At 46.1% G+C, this 24,175-nt stretch overlaps 5 protein-coding genes across 5 annotated transcripts; 1 reads left to right on the plus strand and 4 right to left on the minus strand.

Annotated features, from left to right (window-relative positions):
• Nucleotides 1-849: 849 nt before the first annotated feature.
• F4812DRAFT_427720 (uncharacterized protein) lies at nt 850-3,193 on the minus strand. Its single transcript, XM_047934129.1, has one exon. The coding sequence runs from the start codon at nt 2,616-2,618 to the stop codon at nt 882-884; it is 1,737 nt and encodes a 578-aa protein (XP_047790145.1). The 5' UTR covers nt 2,619-3,193; the 3' UTR covers nt 850-881.
• A 3,013-nt stretch (nt 3,194-6,206) lies between these two features.
• F4812DRAFT_459119 (uncharacterized protein) lies at nt 6,207-7,108 on the minus strand (the record flags this gene model as incomplete). Its single annotated transcript, XM_047937483.1, has 2 exons — nt 6,207-7,003; nt 7,057-7,108. 2 exons carry the CDS (start codon nt 7,106-7,108, stop codon nt 6,207-6,209), a joined length of 849 nt encoding a protein of 282 aa, XP_047790146.1.
• A 1,799-nt stretch (nt 7,109-8,907) lies between these two features.
• F4812DRAFT_377936 (uncharacterized protein) lies at nt 8,908-9,936 on the minus strand. The gene is made up of 2 exons (XM_047932007.1): nt 9,594-9,936; nt 8,908-9,538 (listed from the first exon to the last, which is right to left on the minus strand). The coding sequence occupies exons 1-2, from the start codon at nt 9,699-9,701 to the stop codon at nt 8,942-8,944; spliced, it is 705 nt and encodes a 234-aa protein (XP_047790147.1). The 5' UTR covers nt 9,702-9,936; the 3' UTR covers nt 8,908-8,941.
• Nucleotides 9,937-12,154: 2,218 nt separating this feature from the next.
• F4812DRAFT_377960 (uncharacterized protein) lies at nt 12,155-14,989 on the plus strand. Its single transcript, XM_047932008.1, has 2 exons — nt 12,155-13,234; nt 13,290-14,989. The coding sequence occupies exons 1-2, from the start codon at nt 12,297-12,299 to the stop codon at nt 14,794-14,796; spliced, it is 2,445 nt and encodes an 814-aa protein (XP_047790148.1). The 5' UTR covers nt 12,155-12,296; the 3' UTR covers nt 14,797-14,989.
• Nucleotides 14,990-16,390: 1,401 nt separating this feature from the next.
• On the minus strand, nt 16,391-20,136 carry F4812DRAFT_459122 (RNI-like protein; the record flags this gene model as incomplete). The annotated part of the gene is made up of 4 exons (XM_047937484.1): nt 16,391-17,034; nt 17,092-17,828; nt 17,899-19,999; nt 20,094-20,136. The coding sequence occupies 4 exons, from the start codon at nt 20,134-20,136 to the stop codon at nt 16,391-16,393; spliced, it is 3,525 nt and encodes a 1,174-aa protein (XP_047790149.1).
• Between the last annotated feature and the right edge of the window lie 4,039 nt (nt 20,137-24,175).

Consider the following 24,175-nt stretch of genomic DNA (forward strand, 5'->3'; position numbering starts at 1 on the left):
CACAATTCCCACTTTACGCGTTCTCCCTAAAAGAGAAAAGAGCGAATAAGAATCGCCGAGACGGGGTCGCGACCGTCGCGTGTTTAGGTAGTTCAGGTGAAGCGGAAACACGCTTATTGGATGGGAACATTTTAGAGATCCCTGTTAAGACCTGCGTCCATACCAGACGACGGAAAAGTACCTATAAGAGTTCCTACTCTAAACCCACCACCAAAATCCCATATAAAAATATAAGATCTGTCACATAAAAATACTTCTTACCTGTTCTTTTCATTATCAACCGCCTCACTAAACGATCCAACCATAAAATAAACCCGGTCAAATTGTGTAGCAGTTTTCATGCGAGCTTGAACTCCAAGCCGGACGCCTTACTCGACGTCCGCCCCGCGAGCAAGCTACCCCCCGTCCTAACAGAGAACCGACAATTCAACGTCTAAGCGCATACATGTATATTCCAAGTCACTATAGCAGGTAGATAAATAGGTAGGTCGAAAAATACGGAATACAGCTACCAACGTTACCAAATATAAAGTATCAATTTAAATCCCTTATTAGCTAACAGAAGATATAATGCTAACTTGCCTGCAAAGTCTTGATCATGTCTTTTTCTATTTCCTTTGAGATAAGTCATAACTGGTATAAATATGGTAGTAATAGTGGTAGTGGTATCTTATATATATGAAATATGCAATGCGAGATGCAATGTGGGTTGGTCCGGCTTTAAATCGCCTCATAAATCCCTAATGCCAAACATTCAAACATGCAACCGAACCAGGTACCTAAGCCCTGAAAACCCAATAATAGTAATACATAACCCGTCACGGCGTAGCTCGTTCGCACTGGTTTCGGTTTTTTTTTTTTTTTTTTCTCTTTGGTCACATTCAGACCTCGCCCCAACTTCCCATAGGCCCAGTCGTCGCAATCATCGAGCCTGTGCCGACAGAACCGCCGATATCCCAATAATGCCGGGATGATGAGGCGCTACTCTTCCTTACTGATTTCCGTGTGCTTTGGCTGGCGCAGCTTGAGGCATGCTTGAACAGGGGACTCGAAGGCACAGCCGTCTTGGACTTGCGCCTTTCTGCAGTGCGTGGCCTTGACATTAACGGGTGGTGTTGACGCACTCGAGCAACCTTGGCCGCTACGTCTTGCATGCTTGACGATGCCGCGCCGGAATTGCTAGAGATCGCACCACTGTTGCTGGATCGTGATGTGAAGCGCGATCTGAGATAACGAAACACGAGTCTTACATCTAATTCCTGTTCCCATTCTTCTTGCGTAAATGCTAGTGCGGCACTTTCTAATTGCGATTGCGACAGTGTATTAGCTTGACCCGACTTTGTCGGTTGTGTGACTTGAGGTACGTCGATAGGTTGCTGAGCTTTTGTAGCTAATGTCGGCTGGAATTCGGGTACGGCCGCGGGAGGTTCCTCCGTCCTCGCACTGGTTGTAGCGTCGTTTGCACTCTCCGGTATGGAAGGTAGACCCGCATACGGAATAGACATTTGTTGTACTCGACTAAAAGTCGAGAAGGCTCCAGGATGGTCAGAGAGCCGGTGAATGAGTAGACCGAGCTCTTTAGCGACTCGCTCCAGCATTTTGAGCTTCCATCCGGAATCTGCTGCATCCTCCGCTCTGGCGTCTGTTTGTTGAGACGCGGATGTGGACGTTAGCTTTGGTGTTGAGCAAAGGTCTTCTTCATCCGGCAATTCTTCACCAAATAATATGGACAGCATCTTGTCGTCAATTCCCAGAATGTCGCGAACGACTTTTCGAGTAATGCGTCCCAGGATACTTTCTCCATGTGTTCCTTCTTCGCTTTCGTCGTGGTCGTGCCATTCTTGGCCCTGGTCTACTGCGCCACGTGGTGAATCGTCTAGACCGCTCATCGTCACCACATCATCGTCCCTTTCTTCTACGGGGTTGGGTACCGACACACTGGCAACAGACCGTCGTCTCCTGCGCGTTTCTTTTTGGATCTCTTCTAAGAGGCAACGACTTTGTTCTAGGCGCCACGCTTCTATCCACTTCATTTTGTCCATTTCCCGCGTCGTCTCATCTACTCGTTCGATCTGATTCAAGTCTAAACTTTGGGGTCTCGTCACTCGGTGGGGATTATACTGTTCGAATGCGTAAAGTCGCTCTTGAAGGTCAGCGTTAATGCCATCCTGCTCTAGTCGGAACATACCCAGGCCATTATGGCCAGGGACGACAGGTGTTGCAAAGGGATGAGCATGAGGCGGATCGTAGAAGCTAGGACCCGAGCGAAATTCAGCGAGATGACTATCTAAACTGTCCAGCTCGGTATCGTCGTCTTCTTCGGCCGCATCAACGAAGCTCGAAGATTGTCGACGCTCGGCACTAGGACCAGATGGCGCAACTGTGCCAAGGCTTCCAATTTCACTCAGTCGCGAACGACCCGGTGTACTCGTAGTCTTATGGGTTGAAGTTAAGTAGGACGTCGAGGTGCCGGCATCGGTAGGGGGTGAGAAAAGAACCCAGGTCTGGGAATCTTGCACGGTTTGTGAGGTGGAAGCAAGCTGTGGCGACTCTTCGTCTTCAGGTAAAGGACGAAAAACTCGTTGAGCGGCCTGACGTGTAGGCTGATGAAAGGCCATTTTGGAAAGGAGAGAGGGTTCGGTTGCTGAGGTCGATAGTGGATATTCACAATGTATGACAAAAGGTGTTCTGCTAAGGAAGATCCCAGCTTAAATACCTAACACACGACGCTTGGGACAAGCTCTTGTGTACTAGAATGGAGTTGTTTCCTTTTATAAAGAGTGTTGAGCGGTGGTCAGAACAATCCGACCACAAACAGGTGAGGGGGCAGAAACATGGGTGAGGAGAGGCTACACGTAGAAAAGGTTCCGATGCTTCAATCTTTTGAAAATGGGTGGGCGGTGTCGACTAGATAAGGGATTTTGATAGAAAATCATAGGAGAGCAAGAAGTCAAGGCGGAATATGTAGGTGTGTGACCTGTCCGATTGGCGGCCGTAAGAACTGGAATTTTTAAGGGACCAGTCGATGATCTTAGGTCGCGTGGGACGTTTAAACGTTTTTTGGTGGTTATTTGGGGGTGGTTGTTGTAATTGGGGGTGCCAACTTTACCCTTCGACTTCGAATGCGAAATCGCAAAGGGGATGTGTACGAAGGTACCTTGTGCAGTACTTGTACTTGGTACCCAAAAAAGATACTAAAAAAAAAAAAAAAAAAAAAAAAAAAAAAAAAGAAGAAAAAAGAGCCCACTTGGTCTGACCCCCCTTATAATCAGGCGATCAGCCACCCCAACCGCATGTACCGCCAATTGAATTATCTAATCCGGCCAATCTGGGAGGTGAACAACACACAACATACGCTAACTAGCGGTTAGCCAGAAAAGATTAGACGCTAAGCCGATTTGATAATATCATATAGGTTAGGTATAGGTACCCAAGCCATTTGATAGCGACTTTCTTGAAAATAAAGGATTGAGGGGAAGATCATAATGGGTTTATCTCTGAAGGCAAATCAATTACCTCATTCTAACTCTTTGAAAATGGTTGAGCCGGTGACTCGGTGCTACCTACTGTTAAATGTTTTTGTTGTTTTAAATAAACTTTCCGCATGAGCACTGGACTTGACCCGTCCATAAGACCCGTCCGTAAGGTACAATAGTGTACCTGAATACCGGTAGATTACGGGTCTTCCCAGACTTGTGTTATCGTGGGCGTGCCATGATGCTTATCAGGTCTACAAGTGCCGTACCCACTCTGCCACTCTGCCACTCTAAGCAAGGAGTGAGTGATCTAAGCTCTAAACCGGCATACAACTCTTTTCACTTTTCACATACATAGTATAAGCTTTACTCGTATCAAACGTAAGCAAAACCTTCAAAGACTTTCTTTCCCAGATAATATAAGCCCCGTACCTTATTATAGAATTAAGAAGTAGAAAGCGTTAAGGCGCAGTACCTAGTCTGTGACCCGACTTACACTTATCAAAAGTACAACATCAAATGACAGCAAAGGAGTCAGTAAACTGACCCGTGATCAACGTCGATGACGCGATAAACAGGTGCAGTTTCGTATCAAAATTTATACTACTATTTCTCTTATTCGGTTATGTACCTAAGTATCCAGCAGAAAATAGAGTTTATAAGGTGCTTCGTAAGTCGATAACTTAATATGAAACCTAGCGCTAATTCTATATCCCACCTTAGGTACCTCACATTTCATACTTCCCTTTTTTACAATAAGTCAATTTTACTATTGCGAAATATGGTATCATTGTACCCCAAGCATATAAGGATTAATTAATAAGAATAAGATGAACTAAACAAAAACTCGAGGCAGCTCGAGACGAAGGGGGAATTGGCCCAATCATTATTAAATGGCAAAAATACTCCCAACCGTCACTTCACGTTGGTTGAAGCATTCATAGTGCCGATTTTTCCACAAAAGCAGACAACTAAAAATCCAAGAATAAAATGTTAAAGACCGCCGCCGAAGATCGGGTCCTTCGTAAACCGTGGCGGATGGATACGATGCGTATCTCACCCGCAGGCCTTTGGGTCGTTTGAATCAGTGCCGACAGACTAACTGCCAGTAACATGACGGTTCCTGAAAAGCTTGGACATAAAACGACAAACGTTTTACTTACCAACCTAAAGCACGCACACCCTTAATGATGGCATGGCCTGCATCTGCGTCGTACGACGATAAGAAGGGGGGGGCGACAAGTCGAATTGCGCCGTAGTAAATTTGTTGTTGACTGCACCCAGCCGGCGGATAGCGTCGACGTGGACCTGCGTATGTCATGAAGGCTCCACCTTTCCCGTTAAACAATGCGGCCGGTGGCAGACCGGCGGGTCCAAATCCAGCACGTCCCTCAGATCGAGAGGGGTTACCCAAATCTCAGTCGTAAGCGTAACCGTTCTTGCCATGACAAAGGAACCGCCACAGCCTCGCTAGAGACAAACCCCCACGAATATGATGAGGCTTTCTGAAGCCCTACAGTGACGACTCAAGCTAAGTGGAACTCGTTGAATTTGAGAATCTAATTGGTCTCCGTCCCTACGGATTGGACGTGGTTTGTTGTTTCTGGGGAGACGTGGATACGATGATCTGTCAGTGGAGAACATGGCTAGCGAATGGCAGCAAGCCTCCCCAGAGGATTGGATATCACAAATTTTCGTGATATGGTCACCGACTCTACCGCGACCAGTAAGGAAAATACCTCGCTGCCGAAGAGGTTGATCGAACATTGGGCGTTTCTATGGGGAGACATTATAATAGGTTCCGGACGCCGTTCAAATCCACACATTACGAAGGGACCCTGCATCGTATAACCAGAACGCCTCCAAGAGCAGCAGGCCCGTGTTTAGGGAGAGAAACTAAGTGCATACCCACGTGGATGTGGTTCTCCAGCATGGCCGAAGGCTCCTTACTTCCTAAATATGGATCTCTCGTAGGGAGAGGTGGAAGATTGCCTTAGGTACCTACCATCATCTTCGAAAGCTGAGATGTAGCTATGAGCAAGCCGAAAGTTGGAAGTAGAAGGAAGCAGTTATCCACCAAGTGGTCCAGGCGAGAAGATGAAACGGACGCCATCATCTCCCAAATCGTGCCAAGTTACTGTACATTCAATTACATGACATCAAGACTAACTTGGTATACAATTGCCCCTGGGCTAGCCTCTTATTTGCCCAATAAAAAGGAGATCGCCAAACTCTGTGGGTCCTGCTAGGCCGCACTGTCTTGCGTCTTAAGCACCGTTCCTCCGAAGGGCTGGAGAACCGTCTCCTTTTAAATGGGCCGCCGAGACCCCGGAAATTTCCAATTGGCTTACGCTGCTCCGGACGGTCCGGCTTATAGAAGCAGCAGTTTGAGGAACGCTAGAAAAGCTAGCTAGTCACTCGCTAGTCCAACGCTCGTACGGTCACCGGAATTGCCGGTATTCTCGGCCTAGGCGCAGTTATCTGGGGATTTGATTTGATTCTTGCTCAGACAAGTATATCATGAGGACTGGAGATTTTGAAGGAGCCTTTGACGCTATCAAGGCTAGGAAGATCGAACCTGCATACATCCTACCCTCAGTTTGATAGGTAATCGGCGACGAAGCTAGACCGAGTGACTTATTCGGTGACAGAGCCTTCGATTTCAACGTCTCCATCAACGCTCTTCAACGTGGGAAACTTGATCAAGTTAGTGTTATTCTTGACGGTGAGCTAGCCTCCAACAGATGCTAAAGCTGGGAAAGAAATGTCAACTATTTCATCATTGTCGGCGTATGTCATCTCTCTGGACACCGTTGTCAGAGCGGAAGTATTTAGATAGTTGAAACGATTGCTGTTGAACAGTGCTGGTCCGGCGACAGTCCTCAGGGATGGAACCCCGAGTTTAAACACATTACTAACAGATAAGTTCCCGACATGCTCAAAATTCGGGAGATTGACGGTAAGATGCTCGTCATTCTCAATAGCAATGCTCCCGGTCACGTTATTTACCGCCAGGCTAAGAATGATGAGACGGTAATTATATGTTACCACGAGATCTGCGACGGAAGGAGAATTGATATTCTCCACAAGTCGCAAAAAGGTGTTGCTAATAGAGATATTCCCATTCTCGGCTATGGACACGCCGCTATGCGAAAAGGAAAATACTCCCAGGGACCGAAGAGTAAACCAATCTATCGGACCTATGCTCTCGAGCTGCGGAAACCGAAGTGCCGCCAGTTGGATGACGTTGTGCATCCGAAAGGTACCATCAATCCTTTTCAGATTGTCGCCTTTTAACGAAACCAGCGAGGGGGGATTCTCAAGGATCAAATCCCCGCCAACAGTCTCGAGATCCAAAATGTGGATCTCTCGCAAGTTCACAGCATTGGCAACTGGGTCGTTGTCGACGATCTTGACGGAGCCCGAGAAGTGGTGGCAGCTTGATAAACAGTGACATCGGCTAGCGAGCTGCTCGTGGTCGTAGGGTCGTTGCATTCCGCTAGAAACCGTAGGATTAATCCCCCATCCTGTGAAAAGATACTATCTAAAGACAGGAAAGGAAGGGTCTAGCGTAGCTTACCCACGACAGAAGACGCCGCCACGAAGGCGAAAAGGAGTGAATTTGCGGTCATGAGAGCGAAGCGACTATGAATTAAAGCAGCCTGGTACCCACGCTTCTATTTACTAATAGACCATATTCCCAGGAAAGCCTCCTATTTGATATTATTCAGCATTAAGCCCTACCATGTGCTATCGTCGCGATAAAAGTTTTGGCCAAGCGCATGCTACATTTCAAGCGCTACCGGCATCCGATCCTCATCGTATCTAGAGCTGTAACCTAGCTGGTAAGTATACACTACACTACATACTGCCTAGCCGAGCAGGCAGGGGTCTTGAATTCGGGCATGGAGGTCCCTCGGACGCCACAAATAGGGAACGCAAGATAACCTATGTACAACCCCCAGGGGTGTTAGTAAGGCGGTTGGTTCCATATACAGGTACCTAGGTAGGTGTGGTGAATGGTTTAACCTAGTGTATTCCTCAAACCTCGATGGGATAATGAGATTCGAAGGTTGCTTTTGGCATGATTTTCTAGCCTTGGCCGTCGATTTTCGTTTCCCAGTGCTACGCTGTGGCCTTTAGGTAGGTTTGGTATTGTATATATAGGTATGACTTTAGGTATCATTCTCAATCCGTAACTTGAGGTGATTCTCTGATCGGTAGCCTTGTCGCGGTTTGATACCATGCGATATGATCTTAGGTGCTTGGTTAATCGTGGTTGAAGTTCTGTAAGAAACGGCTCACTATCTCCCCTACTTATCCCGTTGGTCCTCTTTTCTTTTCTTTTCTTGTGGCTGTCGAGATTTATCACTACCATAAGTAAGTCCTTAAGACGTCAGGTCTTCATAGGCGAAGTACCATAGGCAATAAACTCTCTTGGCTTCGGCCTTTACATTCCACCAACTCTGATATTAGCATACGGAACGCTCTAGAAGTCACGTATAAAGTATAAGGCAATAACAGGTAGGTAGGTAGGTAACCCCTGGATTGACAGACTTGTCTACTACGGACTAGCAAAGATGAACTAAAAATTCATCCCAGGTTCTAGGTAGCTCTTAGAATTCTCAAGCGCACTTGGCAATTGAAGATCTCCACCAAGAGCAACATGTTAGTCTCACTAAAAACGACGATTTCTGGTGGAGGCTTATCCCGGGGTGACGCTGCGCTCAACAGCATAGCTTAGGTACATATGCTACCTCGCCCGCGGACTTTTTAATGTCAGGTACCTAGCCTACCTAAGGTATGTGTAGCTTTGGATTGTAAGAGTTCTAGAGTTATGGAGACTAGTCCGTCTTTGATTTGCCTACTTAATTCTATTAAACCGGATGTACCTGAGCTTCGAAACGGTCGCTTGATATCGCGGATGTAACCGCTTATGCTCGTCCGTGGAGTCAACAAGTGTCTACCGATCCGGAGACTAGTTATCGTAGATAGTCCTTCGCCGCAGCGGCGAATAATCAGTCTTGGAATGGACTGGGCCAACTCTCTTAATATCCGATTTCTAAGAATAGGTAGGAAATACCAATGATAGGTACTGAAGATGTGAAGTTCTTCAATAGCATGGTCGAGACTGAGCGAACTTATTACCTCGGTAACATAATCTGACTCAACTAAGCTTCTAGAAAGCATTGGCGTGGGAACCCTTGAGGTGGCGTCTTCGAACTTGACGGCAACTCTACGGATTAGAAGAATCGTACGCGGTCTACAGGCTACCTAAGGTGGGCTAGAAATATGGTCAAGTGTAACAAATGTGTCATATACCCATCTAATCAGACGGATAGTACCTAGGGTATCATCTAATTACATACAATCTCGAAGTTACTCAGTCAGCAAGTAACGTATGTAGCAACTTGTACCATCACATACTCGTAGCCATCCGGGATCGGCACTAATCGACGTCCGTATTACAAAGGCTTACTACCTTCTTGCGGCGGGTTTTCTTTTCGTCTAACGTCAATGATGATGAGAGGAAGATCGTTTACCGAAGTGAAGGCCTTATTCATCAATTGGGCTGCTTCCTTCCAATCCATCGGTATATATTTGCGGTGAATGTCGACTAGGCCCCCCTTCCTCATCTTTCGCCGAACTGAAAGTCCGCTTTTTCCTGATACATAAAGTTTGGAAAAGAGCAGATTGATTTTGCCATCTGAATTCCATAAATCAGATACGCTCTTCAACATTTCCATTACCTGGTCACTTTGGCCCTGAATGATGGCATAATCTCGGGAAACGACCATGAGGTCAACGTTGCTCCCATCCACCAAATCATGAAGGGCTATTGCCTCCTTGAATTCCGTAACTTCTACGGCGACTTCACCATGTGGTCGCCACTGAATTGGATTACGACCGGTTCTGGGCACCAAAATGCCTTTGCGGGCTGGAAGCGGAACCCTTTTCGATTCACTGGCCGGGCAGGGGTAGAGAGCCCTGATAATGTTGTTTTCGTCAACTTCATAAAATTGAAGTTTCAATGGGGTTGGATTTGTTTCGTCTTCATCTCTCTATCATAGAAAGGTTAACATACGACTTTCTTCTCCTACTAATAGGTCTACATACCTTGCGTTTATGACGGGGCTCGCCGTCTTCGGTGTCTTCGGTCTTGACGAAACCGCTAGTCTCCTCGCCCAAGGGAGGACTAGCCGTAGCTGCAATTTGAGGCGGCATCTGTACCGAAAATAATGTGTCTACTTTTTCAAGTTGGTAATAGAACCCCTCGAAGTCTTATTAGAGCATGAAGACAGGTGCCAACTAATTAGTAGCTGATGAAGGGGGGGGAGTCGAGATTGAAGTAGGTAACAGACATTCGATTTGAATGTGGAGAGAAAAAAAGTGATAATAATGGAAGACTAGTGCAGACAAATATACCTCTAATCCATCGTGGTCCATGCCTCGTGGCTTATGTTGTTGTGGGAGAGAAGGCACTATTAGTTAAATCGCTACCGATACTTCTTTCCCGCACAGAAGGTTGGTCATATGTAACTGCGATATCGAGGCATGGAGGCAGCACTCTGTTCTGAGCGCACCTGCTTTCATGCGATCTACAACTTAAAAAAAGGATTGATTTTCCTGGTTGGCAGCTACTTTCAATGCTGTTAATATGACAGAATGATAGGAGGTAGGTACGTAATCTCTTTCTAATTGATACATGGCTCCCCTATTCCGTGCACATAACAACTTATAGTAATTAACCACATTTTCAATGAGGGCATCTCGGTAAATACGTCGAATATTTTACTACAACAGGGAGAATTTAGGGAAGAAATTGGGAAATAAATAAGTTGACTGCCTTTTATAATCGAGTAGTATAGTTGTGAAGTCTTAAGAGAAGTACCTTATAGGTCGGAGGTTAAGAGGTACCTTTAAGAACGAATTGAAGTTGTTTGTACAGTAAATACTAGTGTAGACACTGTGTAAACACTACGGATTATCATAGCACGCTACGATGCACCGTCAAAACCTTAAGTGACTTTTTTTCGTCGTTGGATTGAATACATTTAAAACAAGCCAAGATGTGACATAAAACATTTGAAAAATCAGCACCTACCAATACAGGTAGGATTCAATCTGCATTGCACGATCGCGAATCACAGCACGACACATTCGACCTCGTTTGAATTAATTCTTGACTATGACGTACACGCAGCAAGCCTACTCAATTCTAACGCGTAAACTAACAACCGCTCTTACGCTATTACGCGTAAATGCAGTTATACTGGTCTGTGCAAAATATACTATAGTAGAATGGGTTGGAGGAGATGAGGGTTCTTCCCCTTTCCATTCTTCGACAAGGACAAGGGCTCACCTTGTTACGAAGTACACTACACACTGACTACACTAGAAGAAGCACGGCATTATCAGACGATGATAGTGGGTTCTCGGACCTTTATCACAGCTTTCATAGGGACGATTGGGACGGCTGAAACGGCTAGCATAGCCCTGCCATCCTTACCCCTGCTCTTCATAACATCTATTCCTTATGCATAGTCACACAAAGTCGCACAAGGTCGTATAGTGTAAATCCCACGCCGGCAACAAGCTAACTCGTCCTTGCATTACATTTGGGTAGCGAGTGATGCGCGGGAGGGAATACCTAGTGTAGATACATAGGTACCTAAGGTAGTAACCCGGCTGCCCGGTGAGCTTCTGCTTAGATTCACAACCTTATCCACACTTCTCAATTCTTAATTCTTCACATATACCACCTTGGGCCCTGCCCTCGTATATTCGACAGCTCTGTTACTCTGGTACGTTGGTGAGCACGTACGACTTAGTACAAACAAACATGGGCGAGTGAGGCACAGCTGAAATACCCTCAGTCAGCATCGGGAGGGTCTTTCTCATGCAACAGATATGAGCAGTTTACAAGTCTTTCGAGAGGAATTCAAAGTGCAAAGTGCATACACCGTGGGGGCAGAACTCGATGTTGAACAGCATATCGTTTCTGAAAGACAACGTGTCTACCCGTTAACTACCTCTACTTATTCTCAACTGCTCCCGTAGCATATCGGTATTCGTCATGTTCCGCCTTGGAGAGATCAAGTCTTTTCGGTCTACGATACCTTCGAAATAGAAGCCGTTCCAAACTAAAAGATCTTCGTTAGATCTAGTGATACTACGATTAAATACCGGGTGTGCAAATGACAGCTCTTGTCTTTATATTTATATACTCTTCGAATCTAGACGACGACTTATCCTTGTAATGTCAAATTAACGAAGCATTTGTCGGTTTCATTCAGCGTACCATCAATGCGCAAGTCCAAACCGGGTCCAGTCGCTCGACATATCACTCTCTGATTGGCTCAGCATCAAGAAATTGAGGAACTATGCGTACCCTGGTCGGCCTTGATGCATCCACCCATGAGACCCATGAGCAACACTTATCCCGGAGCGGCTCGCGTGCAATCACTTGCTTAACCATCCACCTTACTCCGTGATCCTTGCTCCAATAGTGAAAAGACCCGGCCGGGGCGATCATGGAAGTAGGGAGGGGGGTGCCTGGTTAGGCTCTGGTGTTAGGTCCACCTTCATACAAAAGAGCTGAGAGACCCTGCACACGTCTAGTGTATTCTCGATCTTAGTTGATCTCTCTTCATCCCGGTTTCCTGCTGTGCGGTGGTTTCTTTCGTTTCTTGTTTCGCTTCTCTTCACTCGGTTTTCCGTTCGTACGGACGTATACCTTTAGGGTATAGAAACTGATTTTTATTTAAAAAAAAATAAACTCGGGATGGATATTATCGTAATATAGGTAATCTAGCAATCATGGCTCGTATGCGATCTGACACGTACACGTCCGTCGTCGAGTCGTCCCGAAGACCGAGTATTTGGGCGGGCAGTTTGCGGCGTGATCACATTCGCCTGGACGATCTGCAGTCCGATATGATTCAAGAAGACCAACCGTACACACCGTCAAAGTCAGGACCGTCGAGTGCTTCAAGACCTTCGTTTGCCTGGCCTTTTCACGGCCGTAATGCTTCAGAAGTACCCTCAACCGCGAGATCAAGCCGCTTTACGCTTCGAACCTGGGGACAACCCCGAAGCTTCCGCCCTCAATCCGATACTGCAAGTATCGACAGGAGTATCGTTCCGGATTATGTCGTCAACTTCTTGAGGGGAGAAACGCCCGAGACTCTGGCACGGAAGAAACAGCAAAGGAAATGGGGTGAGCACGGTGTTGAAATCACGCCTCGCAGGGGGACATTTGCGTCGCATCCTATCGAATATGGACATTATTCCTCTAACTTGGATTCTGGTCGTGATCTTAATACAAGCGGTAATTGGAGTCAACAAAGCACCATAAGGAGACACATCACCGGATGGCGAGGCGGAGTTATATTCAACACATTAATCTCATTTATAATCTTACTCGCTGGAATTATTTGCTTAATACTGGTCATCACCAAATCTAAACTTATTTCTGGAGAATCGTCCATATTTTCAGGCGACTGCATGACAGCCCAGCACATCAACGTCGGAATTCACCTTGCCATCAACATCGTTTGCGTCGCCATTCTTTCCGGTGCGAATTATGTGTTCCAAGTTCTCTCGAGCCCGACGAGGCGGGAGCTGACGGCAGCGCATGAGAGTAAGAATTGGCTTGATATCGGCATACCCTCGCTACGCAATTTCACACACATCTCGGGGTTCCGAGCTTCGATCGCAATCATTGCCCTCCTGAGTGCGATCGTAACTCAAGTAATGTACGTGTAGTAGTAGTCGACCAAGCAACCATTATATTATGCTAACAGTTAATAGCTATAATGCCGTAATATTTACGAGTCAAAATATAGTCAACTACGACGTCCTGTTCGTAACACAATCGTTTCTCGACCACGCTCCTTTTAACACCGATACCAAGTTCAACGAGGGTGGACTATCTAGTATCGATATCGCCAGACTCCAAGATGCTAGCAGCCAATCTGGGCTGACCGACTTGGACCCGACGACTTGTCTACACGAATTTAGCGATATTTTCCAACCTTCATTTGATGCTGTTTTACTTATCACGGACTCGACTTCCACTACATCGTCTCTCATTCATACCAGCAAGTCTGGTACCCCCCTAACCACTTTCGTTTCCAATAACAACGATATCGTAGCCCCAGACGGCTCACTTGTTCAGCACTGCCTCGCGCGCCCCAGTACGCCGCAGACCTGCAGTGTCAACCTTAGCGGTTCCATCCTAGGAGTTGCTGTACTACTCAACCTCGTATCCGTCATTAGCATGGCGATCATTCTAGCAAGATCTACTTTCGATCCTCTCGTAACACTCGGCGATGCGATCCGTTCGTTTCTTCGAAATCCTGACCCGCCGACAGCCAATATGTCCCTATTGACAAAATACGATGTCAAGAATGGCCGCTGGGGCTCTAGCGAAGCGCAATTTTTCGTTCCAGCTAATCACTTCTGGGCACAAACTCCGACGCTCCCCCGTTGGATGCTAATGGCATTCGCTTGGCTCATGATAGGGACACCAACCGCGGTTGCTGTCGCGTTCCTAGTCCCGAAGGTCGTGGAAAACCCATTCACGTCCTTTGGCGTTGCGGTGCCTCACCTAACCTACCTTCTCCCCTCCCCTGTTCAAACAGCGCAGATGGCACTCTTCGCCGCCTTACCCCAGCTGTTTCTCGCTATGCTCTACTTCGTAACTAACTCTCATCTCACGACGTACTTCCTTTCTCACGAGTTCTCGCTCTTCGCCCTCAGCCCTCAACCTCTCCGCGTCTCTTCCAACCCACTCGGCGGGCAAATTACGAGTTTCTACCTGACACTACCTCGCCCTGTTTCGTGGGCTCTCATCGGTTGGTTCGCCGCGATGGGATTTGCGCTCAGCCAGGCCATGTTCCCCGGCGTTATCATCCTCTCGTCACCTCATTCGTCGCAGCCGCTTTCCAATAAGGTCGTAGCCATTTCGTTCAGCACACAAGCACTGATCGCGTTGCTCGGTCTCTTAGTAATCCTCATACTTGCCGTTCTCGGCCTCGGATTAAGACGTGCCCCAGCGGCGTCGCTTGCTAGCGGGGAGGTCAAGGGGAATCCGCTGGTTTTGAGCGGCGGCTCCTGCAGCGCTGTGATCAGCGCCAAGTGCCACAACCACGATGTTATTGCGCCGGGCCAGATTATGCGGGACGACGATCGGAACATATGGCTTCGTCCTGTCGTTTGGGGCGTTGTGGAGGAGGGAGCTAGTATGCGGCCCGGCCGTTGCGGATTCTCGTCTAACGGAACGGGGTGCGTGGATGTAGGGCGGGATTACGTTTAAGGCGTAACGGAAGATCTTCCCCATATTAACGCCGCCTTATTTTTCTTTTTGGAGATTCACCGGGCAGGGCGGGGGGGGGGTTTGGTTTGGCATTGTTTTTCTTTTGGGATTTAGCGATAGCAAGGAATGGACTAACTGGTAACTAAAGCTTTCTATATATTATACCCATACACACTACAATCGCGGGAAGCGGGAGCGAGAGCATTTATTTTTATTCCTCTTCCCGACCCCTTTTTTCAGGTCCTACGGTTCTATATTTGGGTTCGGGAGTTTTCTTTCTTTTTCACTTTTTCACATGGAACCTATCTATATCGATCGATCGAGATGTTGCGTGACGAATTTAAAGAGAAAGCGGATACGTCGATTATTTATACGTACGTTAAAATATGAGAGGCTGGGGGTTTTATCAGAGCGCGCGGGTGCGGCGGGCAAAGCGGTGGCAAGCAAGCAAGTGGGCACGGGGTTACCTTAGGTACCTCCTCCCTTATAATAATTTCTTCTGGAAGTCTGATTGATGGTTATTAGAGTTCACAGGAAAGTTAACACTATTGCGAGATTGATTCTCGCAACCTACTTAAGTACTTTAACGTTAGAAATATCTAAGGCAGGTAGGTTAGGTTAGGTAACTTTACGCAACGTAGAAAATAAATGAAGAATAAATAAAGATACCTTAGGTACCTGGTACCTGATACCTGGCTTATATCATCTACCAGTGAAAGGACTCTTTACAACAAACACACTTGAAAGAGTTATCTAATCGAAACTCGATATCACTTACCTACCTAACCTAAGACGTTCATCAAGTCACTTTCAACACACAGTCCAAGTCAAGTTCGTTGAAATTGAATCATAGAAATAAAACCTAGAAGAGCTCTAACCTAACGACTTTATAAAAGCTCTTCCACCTTTCTTCACTTTCCACGTTTATTCTCCTTCCATCACGATACTATGTAAGTACCTAACCAAAGACTCCGACTCAAAAAACTCCATAAACACCTTGCGCAATGCCTACCTAAGCTAAGGTAAGGTAGATAGGAGGTAGGTAAACAAATAAACATCATCCATCCATGCTAGAAAAAAAAAACCATCGCATAGTTAAGTATAGTTAAAAATATGACGAAAACAACAGACAGACAGACGGACAGGTAAGTAGGTCCTTCATGTTATAGCTACCTACCTACTTAGGTACCTAACCTCCTTTTCCTAGTCCAGGATCCGGCCTCGATTCGAGAACCTAACCTAACGTTAAGTACATGAAAATAGCAACAGGCCAGGCAGTTCAGTTAGTTATTCTCTTTCCTTCGTATCTTCCTCCTCTTCCTCCTCCCTTCCTCTCTTTGCCTCTTTCTCATAGTACGTAACGTAACCAAATGCTGACGACGCCTGTGCCTGTGACCCGCGTGGTAATGCGAATGAATTGTCCGTGCTATCTAAAGCGATAGATATATATATATATATATATATAAAACGCCACCTCTTACTTAACAAGGCCTTTTGTTTTTTTCTTCGAAAAAACGCTTGAAATAATGCGCTGCTGTAGTATACATATCGGTACAGAACTAGTTTTTCCTCTTGTGCCATGCCTATCCCTTAATTAATCCGCAATAGCTTCCTCGTCGACGGCGCACTCCTGCGATTGCGGGACCCCGTTTTTGGTATCCATCTGGATGTTAGCCCTCGCCTTCTCTTGCGACTCGACGAATTTCTCCCAGTACAACGGGTCTTCTTCGCGTAACCTCTTGACTATTTCTTCCCTGTGCTGCTGGAACGCGCGGACGGGCCCCTTTTCTTGAATGTCCTTCTTGATTATTTCGTCTTCTCCCATTAATTCGTCCATTATACTCGTGACTACCGTTATATGGCTAGGGTCATTTCCAACCTTCTCGGAGCTAGTGAGTAGATCGTAATGTTCCGGCTTGATAAGACCCGAACGGAATATTTGGTTAAAACGAAAGGCTCGGCCTTCCTCTTGAACGAGCGCTTTCGAGCTGTGAGAGATGATAGAATTGGATCGGGATCGAGACTGGGGTGAGCGAACCTCGGTTTCCATATCCTCGGTATCTGATAATAGAGCTGCATCGACCTCGGCAGAGGAGAACGAAGTACGACTGGGCTCAGATGCAGTAGTGGTCTGATCTGGAGGGCCGACCTCCAACGACATTTGACGCGTCTCTGGGAACTCATCTTCGAAGCGTTTTATGATGCCTTCAATTGTCTGGTCGAGGAATATGAGACGGTCTGTGGGTAGTACGGTTAGCAATTGCAAACATGAAACGGGAAGCAAAAAAGCCTTACGATAATTGTGGATGTCCTCGTTGGAAGATGCTTTGGCCATAGCCAGGGCCGGCTGTAGCCGAGCACGAATTTTCCTCGCGCTAATAAGCAAATATTTGGACATATCCTTGACCTTCCCTGGAGGTAGACGAGTTTGGGGCGTCGAGGTACCAGATTCGATGTCTCTAATAAATTCACTTGAAGGCCGTCTAGTATCGTCTCCTCGGTTCTTCAAGACGCATGCTAAAGCCTTTACAACACCCGTACCGCCAATGACATAATCCTCATCAGGAGCCGGCTCGATATCACTATCCGGGTCCACAAAGGGAGAATCTTCTTCGTGGCCCACAAGATGTCGAAGCACCTCTGGTAACTTCTCTTGCTGCCCGTCCTCGCCGGCCGAGTCTCGAATATCTGGCACGCCCTGCATGTTACGCATGCAGTACACTACTACGCGGTTTGCTAGCGCCTTGACAATTTCACCCGACTCGAGGCTGGGGTTATCTATATCGACCTTGATCAATGACCTCGAGACACGGGCGGCAGCCAGAAGCGAGGCATATACCGCGCATGCTTCTTCCTGGCCCTCTTCACTCCGAGCATCGGCTAAACTAACGATAGCCGAATTCTCGAGTAAATTGATATGCGCTAAGGCCTTAATTTCGGGCAAAATCTCAGCAAGAGAAATTACTTGCTCAGAAGACAACGAAACATCTGCGAGATGCAACCTCCTTAGGCTATCCATCTCAGGTAGGTATCTAATAAGGCAATATTAGTAAGATGAGGTTCAATAGGTATATGGAAAGGAAGAGGGAATTGTTGACTTACTTGCGAAGCAATCCCATGGCATTAGGCTCAGACTCGAAGAGCGCGCGATTGTGTGACAAGTCGAGGAACTTGAGGTTAGGGAGCTTCGCCAACTTGGGAAGGATCTTGCATAAGGAAGCCGGTATTAAATTGCAATTAGCCAGGCTCATAGCCCATAATTCGTCATTTTCATCAAAAGCCTCGGCAATATCAGCGATATGGTCTCGTAAATCGTTGCCACCAAGGTCAATTCCCTCGCATTTCGCATTGCGCAGATATCTCGCCACATGTTGAGCACCTTGCGCGTCAAGGTTGTTATTGGCTAATCCTAGCCTTTTCACTCCCGATTTGAGAATTCCGTCGATGATTGCACCTAGTTGGTTTGCCGTCAAGCCGGTAGAGCCGATGTTGAGAAGTTCCAATACGGGGCCAGCCAGACGTTCCCCGATTGCCTTAGAGAGTAGGAGGGATAAGTCGATTGGAGAAGAAGAAGCATTGTGTCCAGTGCTATGATGCAAATGATGGCTGATGGACGTCTTTGTAGGTTCTACAGGCGTAGGAAACGGTAAACTCGAGATATCAAGATATTTAATAGAATGGCACATATGAATAAAGAGGCAAATATGTTTCCAGCCTTCGATGGTAATCTTGTTGTTGTTCTTGAGCACGAGCCTCTCCACGACGCCACCTTGCTCCGCCAAGTCAGCGGGTTTAGTACAGCATCGCCGGTGTCTAGTGTTCGTTGTTTTCCGAGCCGCTAGGAGTCCGGCGAGGATAACACGAACACCCTCGTCGGTTAATCCGCAGTTTTCCAAAATAACCTCCTTAACAGGAACAACGGCAAGGAAATCCCCTAACGTGACCAAGTCGGGTAGCGACATAAAATATCCGGTAAGGTCTAGCTTCTCCACTATACCATTCTGACAAGACTCGGTGCTCTTGGGGAATTGTAAGGTAATCTTGGTAAGAATATCCGTCTCTCGAAGCTGACAACAACGGCGATATATCCTACCAGGGTTCGTCGTAGGCGCTAGCTGCGTTTTTTGCGTTCCGGACCGTATCGAGACTTCATCTGTTGAGCTGTCACTATCGAAATATAATTCCATAGGAATTGTTCCCTTCTCGAGAGCTTCTCTGCGCTTCTGCTCTTTCTTGGCCTTTCGTTCTGCCTCGCTCTTCTTCTTCTTTTCCTTCTTACGGGTAGTCTCCTTTTCTTTTACAGGCTTGTCGTTTTCTGTAGTAGCATCGTTTCCCTTTGGATCTCCGTTCGCCACTTGGCTACCCTCTTTCTTAGGCTCCTTTGGCAGGGTTTCTCCAGTCGCCTTGACTACTCCAATGTTTTCCTTCTGCTCTTCCAGCGCCCTTGGGTTTTTTAAAGCTTCACCTTCGCCCCTTTCCGTGATCTTCTTTTTCTGTGTTTTATCGACGGGCTTATTGGGCGCCGCTGTTTCTTCTTCCGTATACTTAGGCATGGGCGCAATCTCGACATCAACGCAGAATGCGACGCGACGAAGTTTTGCTTGGCATAGCTCGTTCACCCGACACCTCTCTCTATGCTTGTCGATATTAAGAATTCTCCGCTCCACGAGGCCATGGCTAGCTCTAGAGCCAGGCGCGATGACACTACTCGAAGATGACAAGCGGCGAAAAACCCCTAAGAAGCCAGGCTGAGTCGTTTTTGGAGGCGCGGGTATATACGGAGCATCGCCGGTCTGTCGCGACGCATGGGGGAGTACTGCATTCTTGTTTGGCGTGATCTTAGGTAGAGGAGCTACTTCGTCGTCGTCGGACTTCGTAGTGGCAGGAGACGCGGTATTTCCATTGGCTGGAGAGGTAGAGAATTTAGACGAGATATTGGAAAACCATGAGCCTCTCCTTTGCGGTGGCGTTCCATTTTGGCCTTGCGATCCTTCGACGGATTGACTCCTCGCCCTACCCATACGCTGAGGTATCGGCTTACTCGCAGCCGGTGGGACCGTCGGTGGAGATAGGGTGGTATGCGTTAAGGGGGAATCATCTGTTTTACCATTTGATTTGCTTGGGGTTGGAGGTTTCGGGCGATTCGAGGAGTCTTCAATATGGTTGGAAGAATTCCAGTTGACACCATGGTTGCTCCAGTTGTCTAAATTTCCAAAGGTCCGTTAGTCTGTACAAGATAAGATATACTTACAAAAGAAAAAGGCAAAAGGTAAAAGACGTAGACGTCAGGGTATTACCTTTTCCATGCGTCATCCAGCTCACATCCATAACATGCTCCATACTGAATACTGCCTCCTTTGGGCTCTCTGACCTCTCTGACCTTACTAGCCGATATCCCCGACAAACACACTTCTCTTCGAACGACGTACGGAAATATATACCGAGTTTCCCCTTAAAAAATACACGCGACTAATAAGAAATTCCGTACGGGCGTATCACTTGGTCTTGTCCTAAGATCGTGGCAGCGGAGCGGGTCTTAGGGTAAATGCTAGCTCAGTCGGGCGTCGGTTGGAATAGAGTAGGCTCTATGTAGAACAAAAACCCGGATGATATGTATTGGCATTCGCAAAAGTTGTAGGTTGTTAGTCGCCAGTTGCTAATTGCCAGGTCAAAGGAGATAAATAAAGAGGAATTGTTTGTTTTCGCTGCTAAAACATTGCCGCCAACGGACTACGAATATATGTATTCGCTGTTCAAGCAAGGGCTACGTCCAGGCCACGTCCATTTTCGAAGGTTCTTAGCAAAGTTGCTACTTGTATCCGATATCAAATTTATCGGGTGATGCACCCCAGTTCCAAATTCTTAAGGGTTAAAAAATAATTTAAAAAATAAAAAAATAAAAGAAGACAACAGGGCACGGGATGAATATGTAGAAAGAGGCTAGAGCTTTAGATTTGGGTGGGGTTAACAAGAAGTTCCCATAAGAAGTGATGCAATATATTTATCAGGGTCAATCCACTACCACTTTGGAGCTTTGGACTAAGGTAGGGCCGGTTCGGTACTGAGCAGAACTCTTGAGTGGATCGGAGGTTTACGATGGCCGAGGCGATTAATAATGAACAAGAAAGAGCTTTTCGATGGGTCGTATTATTTATTTCACGATGGTAATGATAGAGAAACAAAAAAGGAGTTTAGTGAAAGAGGCGAAAAGAAGGTGAAATATAGAAAATACAGAAAACGATTAGGAGATGAATGTGTAAATTTACGTCAGCAGCCACAATCGCCGGTGCAACACAACCCCAGAACTGCATCGAATTACATGTAAGTTGCAGGTATCTAACCCAAGGTACGGATTACATGAATTTTTATGCATTTCATACATATTATCTTAGGTAAGTAAGTCCCTACCAAAAGTATTTAATTGTACCTAGGTACATATTAGTTATTCAAGGAAGCAATCTATTAAATTAATGAAATTCGGTAAGACGTAGCACAATACTTCCGTGCGATATCGTCGAAGTTCGAAGATGAGGCGGGCAGTCAGGGTATATTTCGTTATTGACGGAGTCGGCTTCAGCGCTAATCCAGCTAAAAGGGTGCATGGAAAAGGGTGCTTTTTTACAGTGGGGTCACAAAGCCGCTGTCAATCGAGTAACACCGGACCTTACAGGGGAAGATATGTAAGTATCTGCCCACGTAATCATTAAGGGTAAGATACAAATCTACGAGCAACATCTACGGGGTATCCCCCGGTACATACCGCCCACCCTTTCCATGCGGTCATACGTGCGTTGTTTTCCGGCGTTGCGTGCACTTACAGGGAGAACGTTTATTAGCGTCTACGCTAGAAAATTACCCCAATTAATCCAATTAGCGAAGTTAACCATATGACGCTCGGATCAACAGACGTCACATGCTTTATACATAGTACCTCTTTCAGCTGGTTACCTATGCCCTGTTTGGTTTATTAGCTGCTTAGTTATTGGATGGTTACGGACCAAAAAAGGAAGAAAAAACATGAAGACGAAAAAGACGAAGAAGCAGGAGGGGCAACAAACCAACCCTCCAAAAACGACTTGAGACAAAAATGGCCGAATGCGTGCAATCAAACCACACTTTACACTTTGCATCCCAAACAAAAAGCTTGATATCATTGGATCCGAAATGAACTGATCGGAGAGAACCAGCATGAACCCATCAGGTGACCCGGCTTCGGCCGATACTGTTATAAGTCGGACATTGTTCACCTTAATAAAAATGAAAAGGGAAAAAATGAATAACATTCACATACATATATACGTGAACGGCTTTCTAATTCATTCGGTTTTATTGGGAAGGAGATATTTTGTACCTAGTTCAACCATCGCCATCCAGGTCCGGGATGGTATTCCAAAGGAACAAACATAACCTAATCTGAAGGCAATATAATAATTTTAAGTCCTGTACAGCTTGTATTGTATTATCCAGCCAAGCCAGCTTAGCTAGTCAGGTCCCAGATAGACCCTTCCAGACCACCCCTCTTCACTTCCTTTTCATATCAAATCAACCACATTCAACGTCCATCTCGATCAGGAGCATGCGGTAGCCTATGCAATACTCATGCATGTTTTTTGTATTTTTTACTTGACTTGACGACCTAACTTTTTAGCTATACTACTACATACGAAGCGTACCAAGATGACGATATTCTTGGCTACGCTTTTAAGCTCCGAATAACTACCTAGGTCACATAAGCTCGGGTTTTAACCCAGAGCAACGAAATAAGATAGTCGCCACAATTGGTGCTTCTTTTTTCAAAGAATAACAAAAAAAAACATCAACCTGAATCCGTTCTCCTTTATGAGAGCACGTGAGTAAGGAGAAACGACATCGAACTAATAAACTGATATTTATTTCCTTAACTACAACTTGCGTGATACTTGTATAACTGCCTTATCATCCTCCCGTCCAGAAACTTGATAGTGAAATAAATTGCAATTGGCTACGTGTAGATATCCCACCCTCCAGCAAATCTGTAGGTATATCTATCTTCTCTATCACTGATGATGTTGACTTGTAGATGCAAATGTATTGTCGCGATAGCATGACGACGCCCTACGTAATCCAGTAAATAGTTCTATTTAAAACCTCAGGTCGACTCTATACGAGATAATTCCTTTGCTAAACCCGAGTGTCCTTCTATCGTCACTTAAATACCTATGTTCAATGCTTATGACTGGAGATAAGCCGGTGGTTTACCTAGCTGGCAGGATGCGTCGCCTTCAAGCGTGATCCCTTGCTTAGAAAAGCCCGGTATAGGTAGGTAGGTAGGTACCTATCATAATCAAAGAAAATAAAAATTTTCATCCCTTCACGACGGATAGGGGTTATGTAACGTGTTCAAATAAGTGCAACATTTATGAGTTTGATAGCTCTCCTTTGTAAGAAAAAAAATTGCAAAGGTAGTACCCAGCGGTCGAGAGCCACGAGGCATGAATAAGCCACGATCACGAGCGAGAGTTGCATTCGGCGTTGCCATCATGCATACAACGTCGGGTGTACCATCCCGTGACGACGCCTTCCTAAGGGCGGTAACTGTAAGCCGATTCACACGGGCATGTCAGACACACGAGTTCGATGTTTCCAATATTCGGTGAGGCGAGTGCCTACCTTCGTTCTAAGTTACGACTGCTACCGCCGAATAGTAAAGTACCAACTAATACTACTTTGCCTACCTCTACTCTAAGCGATTGTAAAATATTCTACCTACTGTGTTACCATAAACCTTTCTCTATCATTCCATTAGCCCCCAACCACGAAACGGGTACCTAATTGTTTTGATGTAAACTTTGAGCCCCCAAAGCTAAGGACCACCTACATCTCATACTTTTCATCTAATTTAAGCCGATAATACCTATGATTTTGATTATAAAGCCATGCAATTCTAGAGAGAGACGGCAACTAAAATATTCATAGTGAATCTAAAGGCGGCTTTGGGAACGAGAATAAATATAAGGTTGAGTGGTACTCTGACTCCAGTCCCTATTTTAAACTGTTAGATAACATAGTTGCCTTAGGTACCTCTCTCTCTCTCTATATATATATACCTTATATATATATATTCTCTTGCTAAAAAGTAAAAATAGAAATAGAGAAGTAAAGACACCATCTATTATATGCCGACCACGAGGCCTAGAGGTTCCAATACTGAAGTCCTAGACTTGAATAGGGGTACCCAAGGTACCTAGGTAGTTGACAAATCTAACAAACTTATAATACCAAGGTAGAGATACCTGCATCAACTTCTCATCCATTATCAACATTTAGGTACTCCTCCATGCCCAGTATCGGTTTTGCTCTCTTCCCTTCGACGATTCTAGGTATTCCCTCGAGACCGGCG

This window comes from Daldinia caldariorum (assembly GCF_022478825.1).
Source record: "Daldinia caldariorum strain CBS 122874 unplaced genomic scaffold F4812scaffold_8, whole genome shotgun sequence".
Lineage (NCBI taxonomy): Eukaryota > Fungi > Ascomycota > Sordariomycetes > Xylariales > Hypoxylaceae > Daldinia > Daldinia caldariorum.

Coding starts and splice junctions, on each gene's coding strand:
- F4812DRAFT_377936 (XM_047932007.1), bottom strand. CDS start 9,701: ATGCCGCCTCAAATTGCAGCTACGGCTAGTCCTCCCTTGGGCGAGGAG. Junction 9,539..9,593: donor AGCCCCGTCATAAACGCAAG/GTATGTAGACCT, acceptor TTTCTATGATAG/AGAGATGAAGACGAAACAAA.
- F4812DRAFT_377960 (XM_047932008.1), top strand. CDS start 12,297: ATGGCTCGTATGCGATCTGACACGTACACGTCCGTCGTCGAGTCGTCC. Junction 13,235..13,289: donor GCGATCGTAACTCAAGTAAT/GTACGTGTAGTA, acceptor AACAGTTAATAG/CTATAATGCCGTAATATTTA.
- F4812DRAFT_427720 (XM_047934129.1), bottom strand. CDS start 2,618: ATGGCCTTTCATCAGCCTACACGTCAGGCCGCTCAACGAGTTTTTCGT.